Below are 27,039 nucleotides of genomic sequence, written 5' to 3'. Positions count from 1 at the left end.
AACTTAAGATCTATCCAGCAATTATAAGTTTTTATATTTTAATGTTTTTTGTTGTGTTTGCTTGTTTTAGGCCCTCCTCGTCATTGACAACGTAAGTTTTTTATGGAATACACACAAAATAGGAAAAGTCGAACTTCGGATTCAGGAGGAACAGTGTGGTTTTGGTCCTGGAACTGTGGACCAGCTCTATACTCTCGGCAAGGTCTTTGAGGTTGTATGGGACTTTGCCAAACCAGTCCACGTGTTCTTTATGGACTTGGAGAGACCGTGTCCCTAGGGAAGTCCTGTGGGGAGCGCTCAGAGAGTATGGGGTATCAGTCTGTCTGTGGCAGTCCGGTCCCTGTATCATCAATGTCAGAGCTTGGTCCGCATTGCCGGCAGTACGTCGGACACGTTTCCAGCGAGGGTTGGACTCAGCCAAAGCTGCCCTTTGTCACTGACTCTGTTTATAACTTTTATGGACAGAACTTCTAGGCGCAGTCAGGGCATTGAGGGGATCTAGTTTGGTGGCTGCAGGATTAGTTCTCTGCTTTTTGCAGATGATGTGGTCCTGATGGCTTCATCTGGCCGGGATCTTCAGCTCTCACTGGATCAGTTCGCAGCAGTGTGCAGCAAATGGGATGAGAATCAGCACCTCCAAGTCAGAGTCCATGGTTCTCGCCCAGAAAAGGGTGGTGTACCATCTCTGACTTGGGGAAGAGGTCCTGCCCCACGTGGAGGAGTTTAAGTACCTCGGAGTCTTTTTCATAAGCGAGGGAAGAGTGGATCGTGAGGTCAATAGGTGGATCGGTACGGCGTCTTCAGTAATGCGGACGCTGTATCGATCCGTTATGGTGAAGAAGGATGCAGAGCCTGAAGGCAAATCTCTCAATTTACCGGTCAATCTACTATGTTCCCATCCTCACCTATGGTAATGAGCTTTGGGTTATGACCGAAAGGACAAGATCACGGGTACAAGCGGCCGAAATGAGCTTCCTCTGCCGGGTGGCGGGGCTCTCCCTTAGAGATAGGGTGAGAAACTCTGTCATCCGGGAGGAGCTCAAAGTAAAGCTGCTGCTCCTCCACATGGAAAGGAGCCAGATGAGGTGGTTCGGAGGTCTGGTCAGAATGCCGCCCGAATGCTTCTCGTGGGAGGTGTTTAGGGCACGTCCGACGGGGGAAGACCCAGGACACGTTGGGAAGACTATGTCTACCAGCTGGCCTGGGAACACCTCCGGATCCCACGGGAAGAGCTGGACGAAGTGGCTGAGGTGAGGAAAGTCTGGGCTTCTCCGCTTAGGCTGCTGCCCCCGCGACCCGACCTCAGATAAGCATTGGAAAATGGATATTTATTCACTGTTCTGTTACAGAGAACAAGGAAATGGGATAAAATTGCTTCAGTCTGAAATGGGGTATGATTAAACAAGCTCAGCTTCTTCCTACTCCTTTTTGGACGTGCTGTAATGAAACAACTGTAAATATGTGATGCATTACATTGCATCGTATGCATGTTCGAAATAAACAAACTGAACTATAATTATTGAATATGATTAAAATCAACAGTAAGATTTTTAATTCAGTGTTAATATTTGAGTGGGCTCCAAGGTCAAAAAGGTTAAGAGCTTCTGGTTTAAAATACACCTTTACATAAAAGTTAAGTCAGTAACATGTAGAAAAAAAAAATAATAATAATAATTAAAAAAAAGTCAGCACAATAGGTAATAAATACAATATATTTGAACATATGATTGATGAACAACGACTTAAGATGAACAAAAGTAGACGTTGACAATAGTTGTTTATTACAGTATAGCTTGGGTAAATACATCTTACAAACGATGCAGTAACAGGTTATAATAAACGGAACAAATATATAAAATTAATGTAGATAACTGTAAATCCCGTATGAAAACAGGGGTTGAATAGCATAGAAAAATAAAAAGAGGCCACATTTTGGCAAAGTAAAATCATGAAAGGCTTCACTACAAGTAAATTCAATATGAATTCTGTAGTTATTACAAAAAAAAAAAAATAATAATCTTGACCTGAACAACGAGACGGTGAATGACACAGTATACTCTGATATTGTACATACATTAACTTTAGAACAAAGCACACAATCAACCACAGTCTGGAACTCACACACGCACTGAAAATAGATCTGGGATTCGGGGACGACGACGTGAGGAACAGGGGGGTGTAGGCACAAGTCTGCATTCTTCAGTCATCTCCTTCAAGTCTTTCTATGTACACGTCACATGACCAACCATCACAGTTATCTACAAGCATGTTGGTTAAAAGTGCCTGTGTGTGTCTTTAAATGGAGTGTTATGGGGCCACTCACAGGTTAACAGGGGAGAAATATAAATAAAACATGAATAAAGTTGTAAGATTAGAAGAAAAATATGTTAATTTAAAAAGAACAAAGCTTTAATACAAAACTACAAACTTAATTTTACTTGAATTAAGTTGACATGACTGGAGAAAAGTAATTTTTTTATGTGGATTAAATGAAATTATGAGAAAAAGTTGCAATGTTGCAAGAAAAAATTGATCACAGTAGTCCCTCCTTTATAGCTGTTTATTGGTTCCGAATGTGGCCGCGGTAAACTAATTTCCGCAAAGTATTGTATGTACAGTACAGACCAGAAGTTTGGACTCCTTCTCATTTCAATGCGCTTTCTTTATTTTCATGACTATTTACATTTTAAATTGTCACTGAAGGCATCAAAACTATCACACCTGTGAAGTGAAAATCATTTCAGGTGACTACCTCGTGAAGCTCATCGAGAGAATGCCAAGAGTGTGCAAAAAAGTAATCAGAACAAAGGGTGGCTATTTTGAAGAAACTAGAATATAAAACATGTTTTCAGTTATTTCACCTTTTTTTGTTAAGTACATAACACCACGTTTTCATTCATAGTTTTGATGCCTTCAGTGACAATCTAAAATGTAAATAGTCATGAAAATAAAGAAAACGCATTGAAAGAGGTGTGTCCAAACTCATTGGCGTGTACTGTATATTTGAAATGTTTGAATTAGAAATAGAAGAGTGGGAATCATTCATGAGAAATCAAATATTTTCATAGCTAGAGCATAAAAAATGTTAACTTCCTACTTAATATTATGGGAGCCCTCTTGACATGAAATGACACCAATATAGTTACCTCTACACTCATTTAATCCAATTGAGTAATGCTGAGGTTCAGCCAATCACAGGCCACGATACTGATTGATATTTTTTGTAATTGAACTATTTTTGTGCTTTAAGGGGAATTGCGCTTTTTCTGAATTTTTCCCATCATTCACAAACATAACGAGAGACAAGAATACCTTTTTTTTTTTTTTTTTTTTAACGCAGAACGGTAATGCCATAGCAAGCCGTGGCAAGACCTGTTACTACGGTAGAAAAAGAGTTCCTCATTGTTCGCTCTTACAATAACAATGTCGCTACAGCTTGGATATTATACAGGTTACAGAACGTAAATTAAATATTAATGGCGGGTTTTGGATGCTTTTTGATAGTGGTTTAGAGGCAGAACCGACTGCTACCATTAGCACTATTGCAAGCCACCTAGGACGAGCCGATAAATTAGAATGCAAAAAAAAAAAAACTTGTTTTTGTCTATGAGACAGACAACATAAAAAATCAAAAAAAGTGCAGTTCCCTTTAAAAAATATTTAATTTAGGACAAAAAATAAAATAAAAATCACATCCCCAAAAATCTGCGATTTGAAGCGCGATGCGACGGTTGTACAGGTGAAACTCCAAAAATTTAAATGATAAAGTCCATTAATGTTGGCAATTACACTTCAAATATGAAACCAACATGTGCCGCAAACCTGTGATTCTCAAACTCTGGTACGTGTACCACCAGTGTGTACGCCGGCTCCATCGAGTGGTACGCCAAAGGATCACTTCTTTAAAGTACAGCGTTTTATTTTCCTTTATTTAAACCCCAGTGTCACTGTTCAAATAGTGTGTAATGTTACAGTGGCCAAAAATACCAAATATATTTGCGAAATAAAAACCCTGCCTTGTTTTTAATGAATACTTAGGCCTACAACGCTACTGCATTTTAATGTTGGTTACGAAGTGTTACTTGGAGAGCCAAGTTTTTTCCAAGATGGTACTTAATGAAAACAAGTGATATACATTCATTACATGCAAAGTTCATATGTTTAGCCTTCATTTGTTATTTGACGATAATGGTTGAATTTTTTTATTTTTATTTTGATAACATGTAAGCCATAATCATCAAAATAAGTGTCATTCTATCTTGACTTGAAGCCTGTGTCATTGTTTCAACCTTATAAATCTAATTGATGGCATACAAAAATAAGTATGATATAAAAAAAAATATTTTGTTTCACCTGTATATGAGAATAGAATGGCATTACAAAAATAGTCATGATGTTAAAAGAAAAAATATGTGAGGGAACTAAAAGTGTAGTATTACCAAGATGAAAGAATACTTGTTTTTTTTGTTCGCCTATTTTTATGACATTTTTCTTGTAACACTATAGGACTCTTGTCATATTATTTTCAGTATGGCCCCAATACCCCCTTTGTGTGTGTAAAAGGAGAAAATATTGCACCACTCATGAGGTCTCAACAGCTTCAATAGTCGCTCCAAACAAACCCGCGTGTGTGTATCTGTGTCTCTACACAATCCCATACTGCTAAATAAGCGTCTAACCATCGTCTTTCGGAGTGAATCCACGTGTCCTTTTAGAGGAAGGAATGTATGACGGTAATGTAGTAATTGGTCATGTGCTTGCTGCCTTGCAGGCAAAAAGGAGCCGAGACACCCCTGCTGTGTTGTGGTAACACGTCCGCAGTCCGCACGTTAGCTTGTAGCAGCTACTTGACATCTTCACTTGTGCTGGATACTGACTTGGGTCCGACTGATAGGAATTGTGCATCTGATTAAAGGAATATTGTGTACCCTATCATTTAAGTCCACAATACAAAAAAAAAAGTGGTATTTAGCCAATCAAAAGCCTGAAACAACGGCCTCCACGCCTACGTTTAACATAGTAAGAGATTAGATTTACGTTTAATTTCACATTTGCCACATATGTCATGAACCAACATTACAATCAGTAAGGGGTTTGTGAACATGCTGTTAAATGTTTATTTTGAAAAAGTAAATGCACAATCGTGATGTAAAAAAAAAAACTAAAATAAAAGTGGTTTAGTTTGGGGTTTTCTAAAAGCAAAACTTTTCCACCCAAAATACCCGCGCTTGCTTAGCTATTTGGCTTGTGCAGAATTCTGAATTGAATTCGTAACTTCTCCCAAATTCTAACTCACTTGCACAAATTTGAATTGAGCTTGCAAACAAGAAATATCATAGCAAATTCGAGGAATTTAAATTCCTATAGTCCAGAATCCGGCTTTCTATGTGTTCAAAAAAATGACCTTTACATACAGTACAGGCCAAAAGTTTGGACACACCTTCTCATTTCAATGCGTTTATTTTCATGACTATTTACATTGTAGATTGTCACGTAAGGCATCAAAACTATGAATGAACACGTGCGGAGTTATGTACTTAACAAAAACATGAAATAACTGAGGCATTCTCTTAAGCACACCTGTGAAGTGAAAACCATTTTAGGTGACTACCTCTTGAAGCTCATCGAGAGAATACCAAGTGTGCAAAGCAGTAATCAGAGCAAAGGGTGACTATTTTTAAGAAACTAGAATATAAGACATGTTTTCAGTTATTTCATCTTTTTTGTTAAGTACATAACTCCACATGTGATCATTCAGTTTGGATGCCTTCAGTAACAATCTACAATGTAAATAGTCATGAAAATAAAGAAAACGCATTGAATGAGAAGGTGTGTCCAAACTTTTGGCCTGAACTTTTAAAAAAAATATGAATGATTATGACCCTCATGCCGTAAACATTTGGTATTCAGTTTATTATATTCACTTCTTGTTTTTTTTACCTTGGTTACACATTTTAGGTTAATTATAAATGTTTTTCCATCGCTAATTAAGACCAAAATCATTGATTTAATTTGATGCAATGTAAATTTGTAATTATAGAAAATGTTGAAATGCATTACTTTCGTCAATTATTCCAAAAGGAGGGAATTTGCTTAGTATTCAAGCCAAAACCTTTGTTAAACGTGATAAATAAGAAATGTCTCTGTTTTGCAATTGATTGAATACCACTTCGTGTATTTTCAATTGAACTGCAATTCCAAATACAGAATTTTGCACAAGACATCGTAAAGCTGTCGTAAATGTCTTTTAACTTGGTAAAAAAGAACTTGGCTGATTTTTTTTTTTTTCCAAACGGGATTGCTCTGTGAATGTTCTGAACTCCTGTTTCAACTACTGAGCAGAATAAGTCGGAGGCGTGCTATAACAGAGGTCTGCTTGAATCAACAGCGCCTATGCTGGCGGCGGCTAAGTAGTGCACTCTACTAGCCACATCCCTACTAGGTCGGAACTGTGTCAAACTGCCCATCGCCACTACAGCAGTGTGCCCACTTGGCAACATGTTTGGTGGACATAGCATGCGGGGACCAACTTCACACTCGTTCATCCTACTTGACAAATGGGCCCGCCCGCCACCAGGAAGTAAAAGTAATTGGTCACACTACACGTGTCTAGGGGGCGAACAGCAGAATTGGTTCAGGTGGAGAAAGGGGGTTCAGGTTGGGATAGGAGCTCACTGATTGGCCGGGAGCAGGCCTTGCCTTTGGGCGTGCTCCAAAATGGCATTGTAGCAGAAGTAGTACTGGTCCGGGGTTTGGATACTGAAGGCCCTCTGTGTTCTCATGCGCCGCACCGTCTGGCAGATGTTTAGCGAGCCCACGTCTTGGAGCTGAGACAGGCTGATGTCCAGCGCGCAGAAGGTACCTGCGGACGTCACGAGACAGTCAGGCGAGCTGAAACCCATCGAATGCCATGTACGGCTTTGTAAACTGATTAAATAGTGCAGCCATTGAGCCTTCAAAGAATATAAACAAAACAAAAAAAAAAACACGGACGACTAGGCCATTGGAACGACAACAAACCTTATTTTGACTCACATCAACAGAAGCGGTTGTCGACATAATCTAAATCAGGGGTCTCAACTCAATGTACCTGGAGGCCACTGGACGTAGAGTCTGGGTGAGGCTAGGCCGCAAGAAATGATTTCTTAAAAAAGGTTACATACTCCTCAGCAGTGTTAATTTTGTTGCCGAAATATTTTCGTCATAGTTATCGTCAACGACCTTTTTTTTCCCTGACTAAAACGAGAAAATAAATAAAAAATAATTTACGTGGACTAAGACGATGACGAGGTGTATTGACATATTCGTCAACGAATAAAAACGAGACGAAAATATCTGCCAGAGACTAGATCCAATCTCATTTCGTTAGGAAGAGGCGGGAGGAGTTGGGAAGAGAACCAATCAGAGCGACGTGGTAAGGAAGTTACGTAAACGTAGTTTGCGTTTGAGACTGACCCGGGAATGCGCTGCAGAAGACAACATGTCAACGCCGGGGAGGAAGAGGAGAGAGGACATATGGGGAAATGTTATATTTGACGTCAAAGATAACAAGACGCAGTGTAAGAAATGCAGCGCGAGGATTACGGGGAAAAACACAAACTTGAAGCAACATTTACAGTCGAATCACCCCGAAATCCACACACAGGTAAGCATTTTCCACAACATACAACTCACTCGACGTTATCCCGTTTATTTCACGGCTTACTCGTGAAATACTAAATTTGAGACATGATTTTCATCAAAATACCACTTGTATCGGTGATTTTTCCGCTGTTTTGCTTTGACTTTCAGAAATTGAAGGGAAAGTTTACATATTACTCTTTAGTCCACTAAATCTACTGTAGTTTTCGTCGACTATAATCTTATGATATTTCGTCAACTAAAACTAGACTAAAACTAAAACAATTTGAATAACTAAATTATGACTAAAACTAAATTACATTTTAGTCAAAAGACTATGACTAAAACTAAATCAAATTTTGCTGTGAAAATTAACACTGCTCCTCAGCATGTCTAGTTGTATAATGAAGTTTCAAATTCCATCCCTTGTGCACCGTAACTTTCTCTGTGCAAATAAGACACATCGGGGTGCCCCTGTGTTCAACAAAGGAATATTGCATCTCCCACTGTTCCTGGAATTGTCTTTGCTCATCATGAACCCTTCTCTTCACTGCAGGCTTTGAAAAAGACATGTTTGGGGTTGTGGAATATACTTGCATTTAGCCAACGCACAGAGAATAATGTTATTTCCGCAAAGGGAGGTGTTCCGCCTTTCCTCCCTACAGGAACACAGTAGTCAGCGGAAAATAGCCGGGAAAGTACCGGGATAGCGAGCGCAAAAAAGTGACGGCTCCCGGGGTCTTATCCGGTGTCATATAGAAATATACGTAGTGGTCATCGTGTGAGGCAAAGCAAATTAAACAATAAAAAAACCAATAACGGTTTGAATCGGTCTAGGTTATCGGGGACTGTTATTACCGACAGACAGGTGTCACGGTGTAACTGCAGCCAGGCATGTAAGAAAACCCTCGCCTCCATGGCCACGTCTCTGTCGCTTTCATTCATTTGCCGCTTTTCCACTAACGCGGAGGTAGGCAACCCAGAACGTTGAAAGAGCCATTTTGGACCCAAATAACAACGCTGTCAAGCGGCATTCATATAAAACTTGTGGGCCTTACTTACATTAAACTTTCATATTAAGGTGCGGGCCGCAAAATAACGTATCGCGGGCCGCGTGTCTGAGGCACCTGATTTAAATGAAACTTTGCCATTGCTCACAGCTTTACTTACTTACTAGACATCAGGGGAATGGGTGATGGTAAAGTTTTTTTTTTCCCAGTTCTCCATTTGTGCAGATTTTTATTGACACCGTTCCTTAGCCACCACAGTTTCAGTGCATCACAAATTCTATACCGTATTTTGTCGGACCATAGGGGGCAGCAAAATAAAAGGCGCACTGCCAATGAGTGGGTCTATCAGGTCTATTATATAATATATACATACACACAAAAGGCGCACCAGATTATAAGGCGCATTAAATGGTTCTTTCGACATTAAAACACTTCCTTGTGGTCTACATGACATGTAATGGTGGTTCTTTGATCAAAACGTTGCATAGATTACGTTTTACAGACCATTTTCAAACCGCTTTCTGACCATCTAGTCAGGATGTGCAGTTTTGTAGGATCCACTTTTCGACCACCCCAAGCCCACATGACATAGTACACAGCACACTATTGGCGGACCAATCAAAGAAACAATCCTCTGTCCTGGCAGAGGATTGGCTCAGACACAACGCCTCCTCTTTGCTTCAGATCCGTGTTGTAGTTGTGCTGCTTGTGTGTTTGTCAGAACATTTCCCAAATGACGTCAACCTAAGTCTCTGCACCCTCGAAGGCCTCTGGCACAGAACTTTTACCATCAGAGAAAAGTTGATTCCCCTCATTTCTATGCTAAAGAAAGGTAGCTTTGCTAAGAGCTGTTACAAGATCAATGACTCTTCGGTTTGCTGCATATTAGGAGGATAAACATAAAAAAATATTAAAATAAATAATAAAATAAGGGACGACGACAAAAGACTGCACCAACAACTTTCCATAATTTTGTGCCTTGTTCAAAAGAAGACACGAGTGACGCCACCACTGTCGCAGCTAATTCCTCATCGTCATCATTCATGAGTACCAATATTTTAGGTTATCATTACGTAAGTGTTTATGAGTGTGTGGAACATTAATAAGAGCATGAGGCGGCGATATATAGATTTAAAATGTATACGATATTCATAAAAATCATAAAGAAATAGCGTTGCATAAATTTACCACCACGGATGGGTCTGGTTCTATAACAGAAGTCTCGCAATAACCAAGGGAACACTAAACTTACGAGTGCTTGGTTTTTACTCTTATAAAGCAGACCTGTTGTGGTATTTTCACCGTAACTGAAATATTAAAGCTTTTGTACATGCGCAAAAAGTTTATACAGCCACACTTTTATTTTGAAGCTCACTTTGCATTAAACAGGAAGTCCCTGTCTGGGTGTTTTAATGCTGTGTAACGAGACTGTAGTTTTATTTCACACTGCTTCGCAATAATGATGAAGTTAGCAATACCCCAACTAGGGTGGGCACCGAATTCGGTACTTTTATAGGCGTCAACCGAATTCTGTCGGTACTACCGGGTATCAATTCACATAAAATTAAACAATGCCATATTTCGATACCTTTGTTGCACACAACGTCACGTCGCTGACTAAACACCGGCTTAAGGAAACAAGAACTCAAGCAGCACTCAACCATATTCTCTCAAAATAATGTTGCAATTTTCAACAGACAAAAAGTAAGGCTCCACTCTTTTAAAATGTGTTAATTTGGTGCTAATTTACATTGGATTTGCCATAGACAGGCTTGTATTAGCATTAGCGATTTTGCACGGCGAGTTCAACACCTACAAATTAGGTAATAATAACTAAAACCAAGACAGATGTTACAATAAACAACTGGTGTGTGATAAGTACGACACATACAGTATAAAAACGCTGTAGGGCACAACATAACACATTTAGCTTCATGGAAAAAGCTACTACCTAGTTAGAGAACCTATACAGTACTGCTATCTAATTTCTTGGAAGTGCAACTGCATTGCAAATGAGAGTTAAAAGTAAACAAAACAATATAAAAACTGGACACCACTATTATTTCGCTAATTTTCAATGTTACAATAAAAAATAACATTTTAAAATCAAACAATTAACATTTATTACTAAACACAAATGTACTGCAGATTGATACCATTGAGTACCGGTATCAATTCCTAGGTAACGGGAAATTGGCACCGTATCTGTTCAATTTTAAATAGCATCCCTAACCACAAAACACACACACTGATTTTTCATAGAAACCACCCCTTTAGATTTAAAATGCTATGTCGGACTTAAGCACGTTCCCCTGTCGTACCGTGCTGCTACAAAAAAAAAAAATCAGCAATATAAAGAAAGAGAACGCAGGAGGGTCAGATGTATTAAAAAATTATCCTAGGGTTTTTCCTCCTCACCTGTTCTACCGATCCCCGCGCTGCAGTGGACCACCATGGGAGGTCCCAGGGGGTGGCCCGTCCACTGAGGTCCCAAAGCCACGATCATCTTCCTCTGCTGTCTCTTCACAGCTGCCAGGAAGTCGATGAGCGTCACCGCTGATGTGGGGACGCCGTAGTCGGGCCAGCTGAGGTACTGGAAGTGACTCACTTGCCTCTGTTCACATGTCTGGCAGGACAATAAGGACACAATTTTAGAGTGACTGGAGAGGTTGGTCCACTAGGGCCATAAGGTCTTACAGCAGGGGTCGGGAACCTTTTTGGCTGAGAGAGCCAAAAAGCCAAATATTTTAAAATGTATTTCCATAAGAGCCATATAATATTTTTTTTTTAAGACTGAATACAACTAAACACGTGCATTTTTCAGTAAGACCAACATTTCTAGAGTATAATAGGTCTCTTATTCGTTGTAATAACATTGTTATTCTGAAGATAACTGTGGAAGGGGCGTGGCCTGCAGCAAACTGGGGTGTGCCAGGACCAGCCTCAAAATCAGCGACAGGTGCGTAGATGGCCCACCTGGGCCTTGTTATCTAATCACCTGTTGTTCTGTTAGCAGCAGCCAGGAGGAGAGACGGGGTTAGGGCTGGAGCCAGAGCGCGAGCGAGAACGAAAGAGAAGAATACAATTGCTGGATAGCAACTGAGAGACTTATTGAAAAATAAAACAATATTGTAACCCTGAAACAGGCTCTCATGTCAGTGGTCTTAAGAAACCCTAGGAGGGCAAGCCTCACACTAACCAATAATAAATAAAAAACTTCTTACTATTAACGCAACTTCTTGAACAGGTGTGGTAGAAAACGGATGGATGGATTAAAAATGCATGAGAATGTTTTATATTTTGAACATAATTTTTAACACTGTAATGACAAGAGGAATTATTAATTACTTATCGTGTTAAGCAATGTCAGCTCAGATTTATCCGAGCCAGATGCAGTCATCAAAAGAGCCACATCTGGCTCGTGAGCCATAGGCTCCCTACCCCTGTCTTACAGTACAGCCATACCTCAGTGTTGTGCAATTCGAGGGTGGTGTGGTTATAGTGGGTGTGGCTGTCCACCCTTTGATTCACCACCGCTATGTGGCCGTAAACCTCCTGCCCGCCGTCCTCCAGAGGCCAGTACTGTCCGCACTTTCTCCGACTGCCCTCCTCAGTCCTTCGAAATGCAAACATGACCCACTTTACATTAACAATTACTCCCTCAGGTACCATTTCAAAGGACTGTAATTTGTCATTTCATGACTGGTTTACCTGGTTGTCATGACGATAACAAGCACATTTTGTTCCCAAACCATTCTCCAGAAGTCACCATAGGTCTTATCCAGTGGGCCTAGGACGACAAGTATACTGAAATAAATGTATGGCAGTAAGCCCATTGGATAGGGTTTGTAAGTATCCCCCATTCCACCAGTAAATATTTTGTGTTTCTTAAACTGTATTAAATGATGGACCCTACATGGTTTTATAGCCAAATATTAAGAACTATATGTTAGGACTGGGGCTTCACAGTGGCAGAGGGGTTAGTGTGTCTGCCTCACAATACGGAGGTCCTGAGTAGTCAGGGTTCAATCCCGGGCTCGGGATCTTTCTGTGTGGAGTTTGCATGTTCTCCCCATGAATGCGTGGGTTCCCTCCGGGTACTCTGGCTTCCTCCCACTTCTAAAAACATGCACCTGGGGATATGTTGATTGTCAACACTAAATTGGCCTTAGTGTGTTAATGTTGTCTGTCTATCTGTGTTGGTCCTGCGATGAGATGGCGACTTGTCCAGGGTATACACTGCCTTCTGGCCGATTGTAGCTGAGATAGGCACCAGCGCCCCTCGCGACCCGAGAGGGAATAAGCGGTAGGAAATGGATGGATGTTAGGACTGAGTACCACAGGGTTCAATGTTCGAGTCATCTGTATTTTATCTGCATATAATGTACACACATTGTGTAAGTCAACAAAGTATAAGAAAGTCAGCCATTGAAATTGTATTATAATAAATTGTACAGATATGCACACACACAACGGGTCAAAAGTTTCTTATTCAAAGTGTTTTCTTTATTTTCATGACTATTTACATTGAAGATTGTCACGTAAGGCATCAAAACTATGAATGAACACGTGCGGAGTTATGTACTTAACAAAAACGTGAAATAACTGAGGCATTCTCTTAAGCACACCTGAGAAGTGAAAACCATTTTAGGTGACTACCTCTTGAAGCTCATCGAGAGAATACCAAGAGTGTGCGAAAAAGTAATTAGAGCAAAGGCTGGCTATGTCGAAGAAACTAAAATATAAGACAGGTTTTCAGTTATTTCACCTTTTTTTGTTGAGTTCGTAACTCCACATGTGTTCATTCATAGTTTTGATGCCTTCAGTGACAATCTACAATGTAAACATTCATGAAAATAAACCAAATGCATTGAATGAGGTGTGTCCAAACTTTTGGTAGTGTATGTACTGTATATACACACACATACAGTACATATATATACACTTAAATAAATATAAAATACACGAGATCAAAAATTATTTAAAAAATTACTTCGATAAAACTTTCAATACGTTGCCAAGCAAGGTTGGTTGCATTATCAAAGGCACTCGCTCTCTGGTAACCGAGCAACACAGGAAGTGATCAATGAGAGTGACACACTAACAGCCAATCACGCAACGGTATCAACTATCTTTTTTGTTGCGCCATCTTGTTCTTCCGCTTTTGATTCTTTGCAAGGAGTGAGAAGAGAAAGTAAAAATGAGCGCTGCAGACAGCGGAAAAAACAGAAAAAGTCACCTGCACAGTATTGCAGTTTTTGGGATTTTTTTTTTCTTTTTATAAACTGACCATAGTCAGTCCAATGTGGTCTGTAAACGATGTGAGGCGCTCATCCCCACCAAGACCAGTAATACCACACCACCTCAGCAGGTGCTCACCCTTTGGAGCACAGCTGTCTTCCTGGCAGTAAACCTGCAGAAAATAGTTCTCATGTTTCTCTGCGTTTACATTTTGTACTATTTTGTTACACTTTATTAAAAAGCATTTCTTACATATTCCTTATTTTTGCACCTTAAACTTAAGCTTATCGTCAAATGTTCAATGTGACTTTAGAATTTGAGTGTTTCTCATGCTTGTGTGAACATTTCCTTTCCTTTCTGCCTTTATAGCCGAGGGGATTATATTATATATGAAATAAAAAGGGTTACATTTATTTTACTTTTCTCCTGGTCCGTAATTTCCACAGGTCATAGAAAATATATATAATCATCAATATCGACCGACATAAAACACTAATATTGTGATACAGTTTTGAGCCATATCGCCCAGCCCTAATGAGGACAGATGTAGAAACAATATAATTTAAAGTAAGCATACCTTGAGTACCGATGTATGTGTTCTTCTGTTTGTAACCATCCATGAAGCTTGCGTTGATGTAGTCCGATCTCTATGGTAGATATTTGTCACATTAATGACAAAAACAGCTTAATCGGTACAGCTCGCCATGTTGTTTATGTACCAGTGAGCATACACAAAAAGTTAATAATGAATATGTTGAAAAGCTCCAACCTCGTTCCTTCTGGGTTTGAGGCGAACTCTTGTTTGATCCAGGCACAGTACGTCTCCATAGCGATTCCTCTCCAGATTGTAGACTGCTCTGTAAACAGATATGATGATTCCAGAAAAATAAAACCGAACAAATAAATGTCGGGGAAGATAGAGTCCTTACTGCGCGCAGTGGAAGGTCCCGGGCGGCGCCTCTTTCCGAAGCTCCTCGTACTCCTGGTGGATTCCAGAGCGCTGGAGTCTGCCGAGGTGCGCCAGCAGCTCTTGCGGCCGCATGGACTCGGGCCCCGGGACATGAATGGAAGCCTCCTCCAAAGGAATCCCCACCAGCTCGTCCACAGGGTCCACGTGGCCGTTCTGGCCCGCCAGCAGCTGCTGGTTCCAGCTGTAGGCGTCCAGGGGAAGCAGGCCGCCCAGGTGCTGAGGAAGGCAGTCTTTGGGGAGGTGCTGGCGCAGCTCGGCCATTTTCACCATCTGCACCTGGACTCGGGAGAGACGGCCAGTCGTTTAAAAAACACGTCAAAAGGAACATTAAACAAAGCTTCCCTGTTGCTTACCCGTTCTCTGAGTTTCTCCTTCATCAGCAGGCTGAGCAGGTTGTAGGGCACCCGGAACCAAACCGGGGCGCCGACGATCAACACTTTCTTCAAACGGGCTGGGAACGCCCCCTGGTGGAGATGGAAAATAAACGCGGTTAAGTTATGGAAGGGGGGCCCAAAATGCGGCCTGTAGCAATTCTTAAACAGTCCGCGGCACATTCTACAAATACTATGAAAATAAAAAACATTAAAAAGTCAAATGCATTGCAATGTTGACTTATAACAGAGCTGACATGCAGGCTGGCTCAAAAACGATGACTCAATAGCAATGTTAAGAATTATTGACTAAGCCAATTATTCCACTTTAAAATAATTTTTGGGGAAAATATTGCATATTTTGTGTGTTTGCTATAAAAAAAAAAAAAAAAACAGAAAAAAAGGACAAAACAGACAAAAACATTCACAAATGATAAAAACTTATAAACCGCCGGATAGATCTGAAGTTAATCTAAAATAAAAAAATGTAGGACTTATTTTTAACACTAATGATCATCAATAATTTGTGGGGATTTTTTTTTTTAAACTATCACTGCTCAAAAAATGATGAATTAAAATGTTTTGAGCGGCGCCGGGTTTTGACAAGTATGGTGGTCCAAGCATTGAAAGGCTGAAATCATGACAGCACCAAATAAATAATATTACCTTGAGCAGCAATAAAACAAGTCTGGCAACTTTACTTCAACTCATGTATTTTGAACTCACTAATATCTGCTTTAAAGTTCTTGTACCAGTCACACAGGCCAGTAGGTCCACCGGAAGTATTGGGAGAAATTCCTGGTAATTTTCTAATCAGTGACAGACCATAACTTGTCCACTGTCCAGGAATCATTTTCGGATAAAATTTCATATGAAGCGCCTTGTTCAATAATTTATATTTAACACGTGCTTCTTCACGCAAATCGCCCCTGGGTTATGGAATAAAGGTCAATTACCTGCTGAATGTCTATTACAGTCTGGCCTGCAAATAAACAGCTGGCGTGTCTGATGCAGGGTCATAAAACGCTGGCATTAACAGCTGTGGCTGTAGGAAATCAACTCTCATGAGTAGTCAGCATGCAGCAGATGTATCTACCGCTACACTAATCAGCACTAATAATGCAGTTCGCACTTTACTGCTATTGCATTGGTTGTGTTGCTGCTTTATTGTTTTCAAATCACCATGTGGACAATATCCTCTACGTTTTCTCATGCACTCTTGAAAATTGTAAAAACCTGCTATAAAATTGCCACCCCGTCCTCTTTGCGGTTAAAGGAAATTAACGCCCCGCAGTTACAATGTTCCACAGAAATCAAAAGCATGTGGTGTCCATTTATATATTTTTCATTTTCTAAATCAATACTATACATTTTTTTAACATGTAGGGCTCACCTCAGGCTGTCAGTCGTAAAAGTGTTAAAAATATATTTTTTTTTTTTTATCACCAGCGCTTAAAATCTCCAGATCAACTTTAGAACTCTCTATAGAAATAATATATATTTTTTAATGTTTTATGCTCTGTTAAAAAAAAAAATCCTGATTTTATGCAAACACAAAATACGCAATATTTACACCCCCCAAAATATTTCAAAGTGGAATATTTGATGTGAAGTATTTGGAGCCTTAAATCGGTCTATAATTCATAAAAACATTCATTTTGATTCATTATTTTTTGAGCAAAAAGTTTAAAAAGTAAACAAAAAATCTCGTTAGAATTTTAAGGGATCCATAAGGGCCCCACTCATAAAACTGTTAAAAATAAGTCACGACTTGTCCAAAGTGTACTCCACCTTCCATCCGAATGCAGCTGAGATAGGCTCCAGCACCCTCCGCGACCCCGAAAGGGACAAGTGGTAGAAAATGGATGGACGGATGGATGGATACATAATTTTTTCAGATCTAACCGTTAATTACGTTTTTATTTTATTTATTTATTTTTATTAAATTGTATTAGTCCCTTTAAAAAAAAAAATTGTTATGGCAAACACTTAAAATATGCAATATTTTCCCCCCAAACATATTTGATTTGAAGTGATTGGAGCCCTCAATAGGTAAATAATTCTTAACAAAATTGATTTTGATTCATTAATATTTTTTAAGCAAAGAGTTTAAAAAGAAAACAAAAAAATCCAACTAAAATTCTCAAGAGATCCAAAAGGCCCCCAATCATAAAACTGTAAAAAATAAGTCATACATAATTTTTATTTAAAAAAAAAAAAAAAAAGTTTACTTTCAACGCTTAAATCTTTGGATCAACTTCAGACCTAACCGTCGATTAGAAGTTTTAAATTTGTTTTTATATTGTATTAGTCCCCTTTTTGTCAAATATTTTTCGATGTTATGCCAAAGGCACATTGACAAGGTCTTGTCGAAACTGGTCTGTGTTTGGTAGCGCCTGTGCAGTCTATTAAAATTATAAGGACACAAGTGTTGCTGGCCTTGCTTCTTCTTTCAGCAAGTACACTTTTTGCCATGCACCAGTGTTCCCTCTAAAAAGGTACGCGCCTGTGCAATTGCACACTGCTCACGTGTCCTCTGCGCACGGCAAATCTATCCCGCGCACAAAATCGAATAAAAAGATAAGCGCATAACAGTGTGCACGTCTGCCGTCGCTCACATGTGCGCCACTGAATGCTCAAGGAGTTTTGGCGTTTGCTCACACATGAAAAGTTGGAAGGGAAAATTGCTGTGCACCTCTTTATTTTTGTTTTCTTGCGTTTTGTGGAGTGTGCGTGTTTTTCCTGTATTTCGAAACATTCAAAATATGCAATATTTCCTCCCCAAAAAATGTGATGTGAAGTGATTGGAGCCTCAATAGGTCAATAATTCATAACAATTTTGATTTATTATTATTTTTGAGCAAGGAGAGTTTTATGGCAAGGAAGCGTTGCATCATCCATCCATCCATCCATTTTCTACCGCTTATTCCCTTTCGGGGTCGCGGGGGGCGCTGGCACCTATCTCAGCTACAATCGGGCGGAAGGCGGGGTACACCCTGGACAAGTCGCCACCTCATCGCATCATTAGAGTGAAAATTGCAACTTTTTCTCATTACATTTCACTTACTGGATCTTTTATTCCACTTTCTTTTGTAATAGTATGTTTAGAATGAGTTGTTAAAATAAAAATAAAAATCAGCTGCTGGCCTCAAATGGCCTCCGGGCCGTACTTTGGACACCCCGAAGGTGAGGTCAAGAACTGTAAAAAGGGTCTACGGAATCCAACCTTCAGCAAGTTGAGGATCTTTTTGCTCAGGTCCAGCTCAAAGTTTGTGTAGTTAGATCCAGCCATGTCGTATATGAACACCAAGCCGTTCCTCTGGGTCTCAAAGCTGTGGACGAAATAAACAAAACGATTAGACCTTATTTTTTATTTTTTTAACGAGCCACTCACCTCTCCACCGCGCGATCCAGGAGGTAGAATAGTGCCTGCAAGACAACATGGTTTCCCGTCTTGGTCGGGTGGTGAAGTTTGGCCGTGTACAAGGCGATGGAGGCTCCCGAGGGATCCCGCGCACTCTGTAAAAACACAACAAGACAGTCTGTGTCAACACATCGCCGTTGTTTAGGGGTACAAGTAAAAACCCTACGTCATTCCCGCTTTGGTTGTGTCGAGCATTATATTGTCCCGGGGTGTCGTAGCGCACAATGGCCACATGAGGGCGGTCGACTTCACAGCGCCAACACGCCATGGCTGTGACTGTGGTCTGCCAGTAACTCCCATCTTTTACGAGGCTCAATACAGACGGAGGAAGACGCTTCAACACCAGCCACGCTTGAAGAGAACCCCGCTAAAAATACGCCAGACAGGATGTGGATAACGTGCGCACCGTCGTTGCCGCTCTCGGCGGGGAAGGACGACGGGAAACGGGAAGGGGGGCATCTTTTATAGCTGGGATTCGGATAACAAAAGACTAAGTATATCTTCACATTGGACAGACATGGCCTTCGAAAATATATGAGAAGAGGTCTTCCTTTCAGTTTGACATCACTCACATTTTACCAAGTAAAGGCAGGATTATACAAAACCCTAAACCAGTGAAGTTGGCAAGTTGTGTAAATTGTAAATAAAAACAAAATACAATGATTTGCAAATCCTTTACAATTTATATTCAATTGAATAGACTGCAAATACAAGATATTTAAAGGCCTACTGAAACCCACTACTACCCACCACACAGTCCGATAGTTTACATATCAATGATGAAATATTAACATTGCAACACATGCCAATACGGCCTTTTTAGTTTACTAAATTGCAATTTTAAATTTCCCGAGAGTTTCTTCTTGAAAACATCGCGTAATGACGTGTACGCGTGACGTCATGGACTGTTAGGAAATATGAGCGCTGCGCGCACACACAGCTAAAAGTAGTCTGCTTTAACCGCATAATTAGACAGTATTTTGGAGATCTGTGTTGCTGAATCTTTTGCAATTTGTTCAATTAATATTGGAGAAGTCAAAGTAGAAATATGGAGTTGGGAAGCTTTAGCCTTAAGCCACACAATCACACAGTGATTCCTTGTTTAAAATTCCCGGAAGTGAAACTCTACTATGGATCAGAGCGGTCAAGCAAACATGGATCCCGACAGAATGTCAACCAGCAGGTTTCGGTGAGAAAATTGTGGTAAAAAGTTGCTTCTCACCGGAGATCAGCTGAGCTTGCGCCGTCCCTAAAGCTGCCGTCGACTTCCCTGAGACACTGGCATCAAGACACCCGTGGACACACCCCTCCGACTATCAGGTACTGTTAAACTCACTAAAACACTAGCAACACAATATGAAGATAAGGGATTTCCCAGAATTATCCTAGTAAATGTGTCTAAAAACATCTGAATCCACCCCAATGCAATCGCGTTTTGTTTTTTTAACAATTTTTTTTTTTGTTGGTCTCTCGCTATCAATATCAAACACAAATCTTTCATCCTCGCTCAAATTAATGGGGAAATTGTTGTTTTCTCGGTCCGAATAGCTCTTTTTGTTGGAGGCTCCCATTAAAAACAATGTGAGGACGTGAGGAGCCCTCAACGGGTGATGTCATCGTCTGCGACTTCCGGTAAAGGCAGGGCTTTTCTGTTAGCGTCCAAAAGTTGCAAACTATCGTCGATGTTCTCTACTAAATCCTTTCAGCAAAAATATGGCAATATCGCAAAATGATCAAGTATGACACATAAAATGGACCTGCTATCCCCGTTTAAATAACAAAATCTCATTTCAGTAGGCCTTCAATGTTCGAACTGAGAAACTTTTTTTTTTGTAAATAATCATTACCTTGGAATTTAATGGCAGCAAGACGTTGCAAAAAAGTTGGAACGGGCATTTTTACCACTAAGTTGCATGGCCTTTCCTTTTAACAACAGTCAGTAAACATTTGGGAACTGAGGAGACCAATTTTTGGAATTCTTTCCCATTCTTGCTTGATGTACAGCTCAAGTTACCATGAATTGATTTACTTGGACCCAGACTTAAACAAGTGCAAAAATGTATTCGGGTGTTACCATTTAGTAGTCAATTGTACGGAATATGTACTGAACTGTGCAATCTACTAAAAAAAGTTTCAATCAATCAATTATTCAATAGTCTGGGGTCTCCGTTGTAGTATTTTAGGCTTCATAATGCACCACACATTTTCAATGGGAGACAGGTTTCCACTACAGGCAGGCCAGTCTGGTATACCGGCACTCTTTTACTATGAAGCCATGCAGTTGTAACAGGTGTCTTGGCATTGTCTTGCTGAAATAAGCAGGGGCGTCCATGATAACGTTGCTTGGATGGCAACATATGTTGCTCCAAAACCTGTATGTACCTTTCAGCATTAATGGCGCCTTCACAGATGTGTAAGTTACTCATGCCCTGGGCATTAATACACCCTTATACCATTACAGATGCTGGTTTTTGAACTTTGTGCCTATAACAATCCGGATGGCTCTTTCGTATTTGGTCCGAAGCACACAACATCCACAGTTTCCAAAACAATTTACAATGTGTACTCGTAAGACCAGAGAACACTTTTTTCCTTTGCATCAGTCCATAAATGGGTTGTACTTGTATAGCGCTTTTCTACCTTTAAGGTACTCAAAGCGCTTTGACACTACTTCCACATTTACCCATTCACACACACATTCACACACTGATGGAGGGAGTTGCGATGCAAGGCGCCAACCAGCACCCATGTACGATTTACACAACCTACCAATTTCACTGGTTTTCGGGTTTGTAAATGATACCTTTACTATATTTCACTCATTTGAATAAGTCTCAGAGGTCCAACAATAGACTATTTGAAGTGTGTTGGCCAAATTAAGACAGTATAAACGTCCTACTGTTTAATGTGTCTATAGCAGAGCTGGGCACATATTTTGACTCAGGGGGCCTCATTGAGAGAAAAAATTAGTCTGGGGGGGGGGGGGGGGGGGGGGGGGGCAATGCGTATGTGTGTATGAATTATATATACACACGATTAGCTGTACAGCAGTGGTGTGCTGTCAGGGCCAGCATGGCCTTCTCTGCTGGCCTAACATAACCAGAAATCATTATCATACTAAAATATCTAAAATTATTAATATTCTCTTCATGTCATAGTATGCTCCTTCCAGTGTTGTTTTTAGGTTAGAGTTTTTATCCAATCAGAATTCAGCAAGCTTATGTTGCCATGTTGTACGAAATCGGCCAGGGCCTTCAGAATCAACAATGTGGGCGTCCGTGCACTCTAAGTGAACGGACACAAATATTTGACAGTCAGCTTCTATAGCAAATCACATCACGAGTTGTTGTCAGTAAGGCCATTGAGCTGGCCTAAGGCAGATATATATTGTGATGTTATGGAGCTAGATAACATTAGAACGCCATTACCCAGCATGCCACAGTAGTGAAGAGAATACGCAGTAGCCCTGTTTAGGTTGAATGTAGACATGCCGGCAGCTGGATGTTTTTGATGAGCACGCTTTTGGAGTAAACTCAGCCAACACGCCTCGTCTGCATCTTTTATGATTGGACAAGACAAGGCCATTTGCAAAGCCATTTTCATGAAGATTATTTTTTTAAAAGAGAAACTACATCTTGTGAGACCATGTCAGCCAACTCCGGAAGTTAGCTCAGCTGTCACGGCGATGAAAGGTGAGTTCAGATATTTTATTTCTTTATTTTTTCACGTTAAGTATGTTTTTTGCAATTTTAATTTTGACACTACCACATAAGATATGTTTTAATTGCTTGTTTGGTGTGGGTTCACAGTGTGGCGCATATTTGTAACAGTGTTAAAGTTGTTTAAATGGGCACCCTTAGTGTAACCTGTATGGCTGTTGAACAAGTATGCCTTGCAATCGTTTGCATGAGTCTGCAGAAGCCCCATACGACATGTGACTGGGCTGGCAAGCTGATTGAACGTATTGTATAGGGAGCCAAAGGCAGCACCTTCATAGGATGCCGCTATTATTGTTGGTCGAGGGAAATCCTGTAAATATTTGGGAAAATAGTTTATCTGATAATCGGTAGTCTCTCGGAATATTCGGGAGGGTTTGAAATGTGATGCTGTCAAGTGGCATTCAAATAAAACTTGTGGGCCCCACTTTCATTAAATGTTCATATTAAGGTAAGGGCTGTGTGTCTGAGACCACTGGTTTATAGATAGCACAAAGTAAAAAAAAAAAAAATAAAAAAAAAAAAAAATGTATGCAGTGTTATTTTATTTTAAATTTCAAAAGAGATTTGTGGCTCCCATTGTTTTCTTTATTTTGTGAAACGGGTCAAAATGGCTCTTTGAGTGGTAAAGGTTGCCGACCCCTGGGCTAGGCTAACGCTGTGGTGCTGACCGTGTTATGAGGGCTGCTGTTGGCAAGTTCAAGGGGAACTGCACTTTTTGGGAGAATTTTATCATTCCCAACCCCTATGTAAGAAGATAAAGCCCTCTAAAATGATCCAAAAGGCGCCAACAATACTCCATTTACATTTTGTAGCCTCAATATATTCAGCAAGTATTATCGATATTGTTATAAGCGCGAATGCAGGGGGACCACTTTTAGCGACACCGTGATCACAGAAGGCTAACTAGCTTATGCTGCTATATTGAAGGGATGTGAGCAACCTTTGAGAAAAAATAAACATTTCTATCGGCACAAAGCGTTACCACGCAAAATCAAGACTACATTTCCTACAAACCCCGTTTCCATACGAGTTGGGAAATTGTGTTGGATATAAATATTTACGGCATACAATGATTTGCAAATAATTTTCAACCCATATTAGATATATTAGATGAATAAAGTACTATCCAATCTATCTAATATGGGTTGAAAATTATTTGTTCTTTTGTGTTTATGTTGTGTTATTCAGTTGAATATGCTACAAAGACAACATATTTAATGTTCAAACTGAAAAAAACCTTTTTTTTTTTTGCAAATAATCATTAACTTTAGAATTTGATGCCAGCAACACGTGCCAAACAAGTTGGTTAAGGTGGCAATAAATACTGATAAAGTTGAGGAATTCTCATCAAACACTTATTTGGAACACCCCACAGGTGTGCAGGCTAATTGGGAACAGGTGGGTGCCATGATTGGGTATAAAAGCAGCTTCCGTGAAATGCTCAATCATTCACAAACAAGGATTGGGAAACGGTCACCACCTTGTGAACAAATGCGTGAGCAAATAGTCAAACAGTTTAAGAACAACATTTCTCAACGGGCTATTGCAAGAAATTTAGGAATTTCACCATCTACGGTCTGTAATACTATCAAAAGGTTCCGAGAATCTGGAAAAATCACTGCACGTAAGCGATGATATAACGGACCTTCATTCCCTCAGACGGTACTGCATCAAACAGCGACATCAGTGTGTAAAGGATATAACCCACATGGGCTCAGAAAATGAATGAATGTGAGTGTGAATGTTGTCTGTCTATCTGTGTTGGGCCTGCGATGAGGTGGCTACTTGTCCAGGGTGTACTCCGCCTTCCGCCGATTGCAGCTGAGATAGGCACCAGCACCCCCTGCGACCCCAAAGGGAATAAGCGGTAGAAAATGGATGGATGGATGGGCTCTGAAAACCACTGTCAGTAACTACAGAATGTCGCTACATCTGTAAGTGCAAGTTAAAACTACTATGCAAAGCCTAAGCCATTTATCAACGACACCCATAAACTCCGCCGGCTTCGCTGGGCCCGAGCTCAGCTAAGATGGACTGATGCAAAGTGGAAAAGTGTTCTGACGAGTCCCCATTTCAAATTGTTTTTTGGTAACGGTGAACGTCGTGTCCTCCGGACCAAAGAGGAAAAGAACCATCAGGACTGTTCTAGGTTCAAAGTTGAAAAGCCAGCATCTGTGATGGTATGGGGGTGCATTAGTGCCCAAGGCATGGGTAACTTACACATCTGTGAAGGCACCATTAATGCTGAAAGGTACATACAGGTTTTGGAGCTACATATGTTGCCATCCAAGCAGCGTTATCATGGACGCCCCTGCTTATTTCAGCAAGACAATGCCAAGTCACTTGTTACAACAGCGTGCGGGTACTAGACTAGCTTGTTTGTAGTCCAGACCTGTCTCCCATTGAATATGTGTGGCGCATTATGAAGCCTAAAATACCACAACGGAGACCCCGGACTGTTGAACAACTTAAGCTGTTACATAAAACAAGAATGGGAAAGAATTCCACCTGAAAAGCTTCAAAAATGTGTCTCCTTAGTTCCCAAAGGTTTATTGAATGTTACAGCCATGAAATTCTAAGTTTATTATTATTTGCAAAAAAAAAATAAAGTTTATGAGTTTGAACATCAAATATCTTGTCTTTGTACAGCATTCAACTGAATATGGGTTGAAAAGGATTTGCAAATCATTGTATTCAGTTTATATTTACATCTAACACAATTTCCCAACTCATATGGAAACAGGGTTTGTACAATTGGGTGCATTTCTACACTATTTTTTACCCTTAGATCTATTGTCAACTACAAACCTCTCTTGGCTGTCCAATGTAATGTACGACAGAATCTTAATTTGTTTAGTAAATGATTTACCAATATTATTATCATTAGGCTTTTTTTCACTGCAGGAACTTTCCCATTTAACTGGGTAAATAAAGTTCCCCCTGTGTTTCCACCGAAAACTACCCAGGTAGATTTAGTCCTTCAGGAACCTTTTGGAGTTCTTCCTAGCTAGGTAGGACTTTTCAAAAACTACCCTGAACCTTTTCAGGGGTAGGCTGCGCTGTCGAACGCTCATTGGTATGCGAGGACGACTTATTTCTTATTTTTTGTGTATTTCTATAACAAAAAACTTAACAACGGAGAGAAAGAAGTACGAAAATAACTTTTGAAATGCAGCAACTTTTGTGGGGCATCTGTGTTCTGAAGAATGCTGATTAGTGATATCACTTTGGAGTGCCTTTATTCAGCCCAAGACTTTGAACTCTATCTATGCAAGTTAATGTTGTTAATTATTATTTACAAATTTCATTTCGAAAAGAGAAGTGAACGTACTCTTTTAAACGTATTTACGGAGGAGCATAAAATCAGACTCAAAGCATTGACCGCAGCTTCTTGTCTGACTTTGTTGGATAAATGTGACAAAAAGGAGGCAGTACACGCGTGAAACGAAAGTAAATAACCTCAAATATTAACTATTTACTTTATTACATGTTTTAAAAGTAGTCTGACACTCCAATTGTGTAGTTATTAGCCTCAACCAGAGTGAACAGAAAGCTAATGCTATCAAGCTAACGCTAAAGCCGATGTGTTCTTGCTGTCGGCGTCAGATAAACACTGACAATTATTATTTATATATTGTTATTTACAACTGAAAAGGACCCAAAGGAACCACTCGACCCTCATGAATGCATCATTTACTGAGGGGACGACTTTCTGACAGATGGACATTGCAGACAACGCCTGACTTTTTATTAACGATCCAGTACTGTTTATATTTCAAATAATTTCGTGTTGTACATTATTGCTTTGTATTTCATTTACTTGGAATTTAGTAAAGGAACAGTGACCTAATATTGTCTGTTTATTTACATGATCTCAGTGTACTGAACCACCCCTCCATACGTCATCAGCCTGATTTGTATAAACTACTCTGAAGTGTGAAATGCGACGGAAACACAAACCACACACTTCTACAGGAACCTCTAGTTCCAGGAACTAGAGGTTCCTGAAGTTTTGGTGGAAAAGCGCCAATTGAAAATGTCATGTAAAATCGTAACCTCTATTCAGAATCCGTGTCAAAAATATAATTTCTCGCTGGCTACGAATAGATACTCTAAAACAGGGGTAGGCAACCTAAAATGTTGAAAGAGCCATATTGGACCAAAAATACAAAAACAAATATGTCTGGAGCCGCAAAAATAAAAGCCATATTACATACAGATAGTGTGTCATGAGATATAAATTGAGATAAGAGGACTTTAAGGAAACCAAATGAGGCATAATGATGCAATATGTACATATAGCTAGCCTAAATAGCATGTTAGCATCGATTAGCTTTGAGTCATGCAGTGACCAAATGTCTGATTAGCACTCCATACAAGTCAATAACATCAACAAAACTCACCTTTGTGCATTCATGCACAATGTTAAAAGTTTGGTGGACAAAATAAGACGGAAAAAGAAGGGGCGTAAAACATGTCTGAGACAGTCAGAGAAAGTTATACATGTACACAAACTACGTTGAGTTCAAAGACCGCCAGAATTAGGACAAAACGGCGCTCGCCAAATACTCGAATCAGTGAAGCATGTTTAATAAAAACAGTGTGCTTTATAACAATTAGGGAGGTTTGTGTCATGTTTGTCCTCCTACAAAAACTATATTAAAACAAAACATTTTAGAAACAT

The 27,039-nt window shown here is 40.0% G+C and overlaps 1 protein-coding gene across 1 annotated transcript in view; it reads right to left on the bottom strand.

The window, feature by feature from the left end:
• Positions 1-1,760: 1,760 nt before the first annotated feature.
• ptpn9a (protein tyrosine phosphatase non-receptor type 9a) overlaps positions 1,761-27,039 on the bottom strand; it is a 45,737-nt gene continuing 20,458 nt past the window's right edge. Inside the window, exons 4-13 of the mRNA XM_061894604.1 lie at positions 18,607-18,731; positions 18,439-18,544; positions 15,195-15,305; positions 14,801-15,117; positions 14,641-14,728; positions 14,449-14,518; positions 12,342-12,420; positions 12,096-12,246; positions 11,049-11,256; positions 1,761-6,862 (exon numbers count right to left, since the gene is read on the bottom strand). Of these exons, the coding sequence (XP_061750588.1) occupies positions 6,672-6,862; positions 11,049-11,256; positions 12,096-12,246; positions 12,342-12,420; positions 14,449-14,518; positions 14,641-14,728; positions 14,801-15,117; positions 15,195-15,305; positions 18,439-18,544; positions 18,607-18,731 (1,446 nt within the window). The 3' untranslated portion in view covers positions 1,761-6,671. The remainder of the gene's footprint in view (positions 6,863-11,048; positions 11,257-12,095; positions 12,247-12,341; positions 12,421-14,448; positions 14,519-14,640; positions 14,729-14,800; positions 15,118-15,194; positions 15,306-18,438; positions 18,545-18,606; positions 18,732-27,039) is intronic.

The sequence above is a fragment of the Nerophis ophidion genome, linkage group LG03 (genome assembly GCF_033978795.1).
Source record: "Nerophis ophidion isolate RoL-2023_Sa linkage group LG03, RoL_Noph_v1.0, whole genome shotgun sequence".
In the NCBI taxonomy this organism is placed as follows: Eukaryota; Metazoa; Chordata; class Actinopteri; order Syngnathiformes; family Syngnathidae; genus Nerophis; species Nerophis ophidion.
The sequence above is the reverse complement of the archived record's forward strand: the minus strand, read 5'-3'. Positions and strand labels throughout refer to the sequence as shown.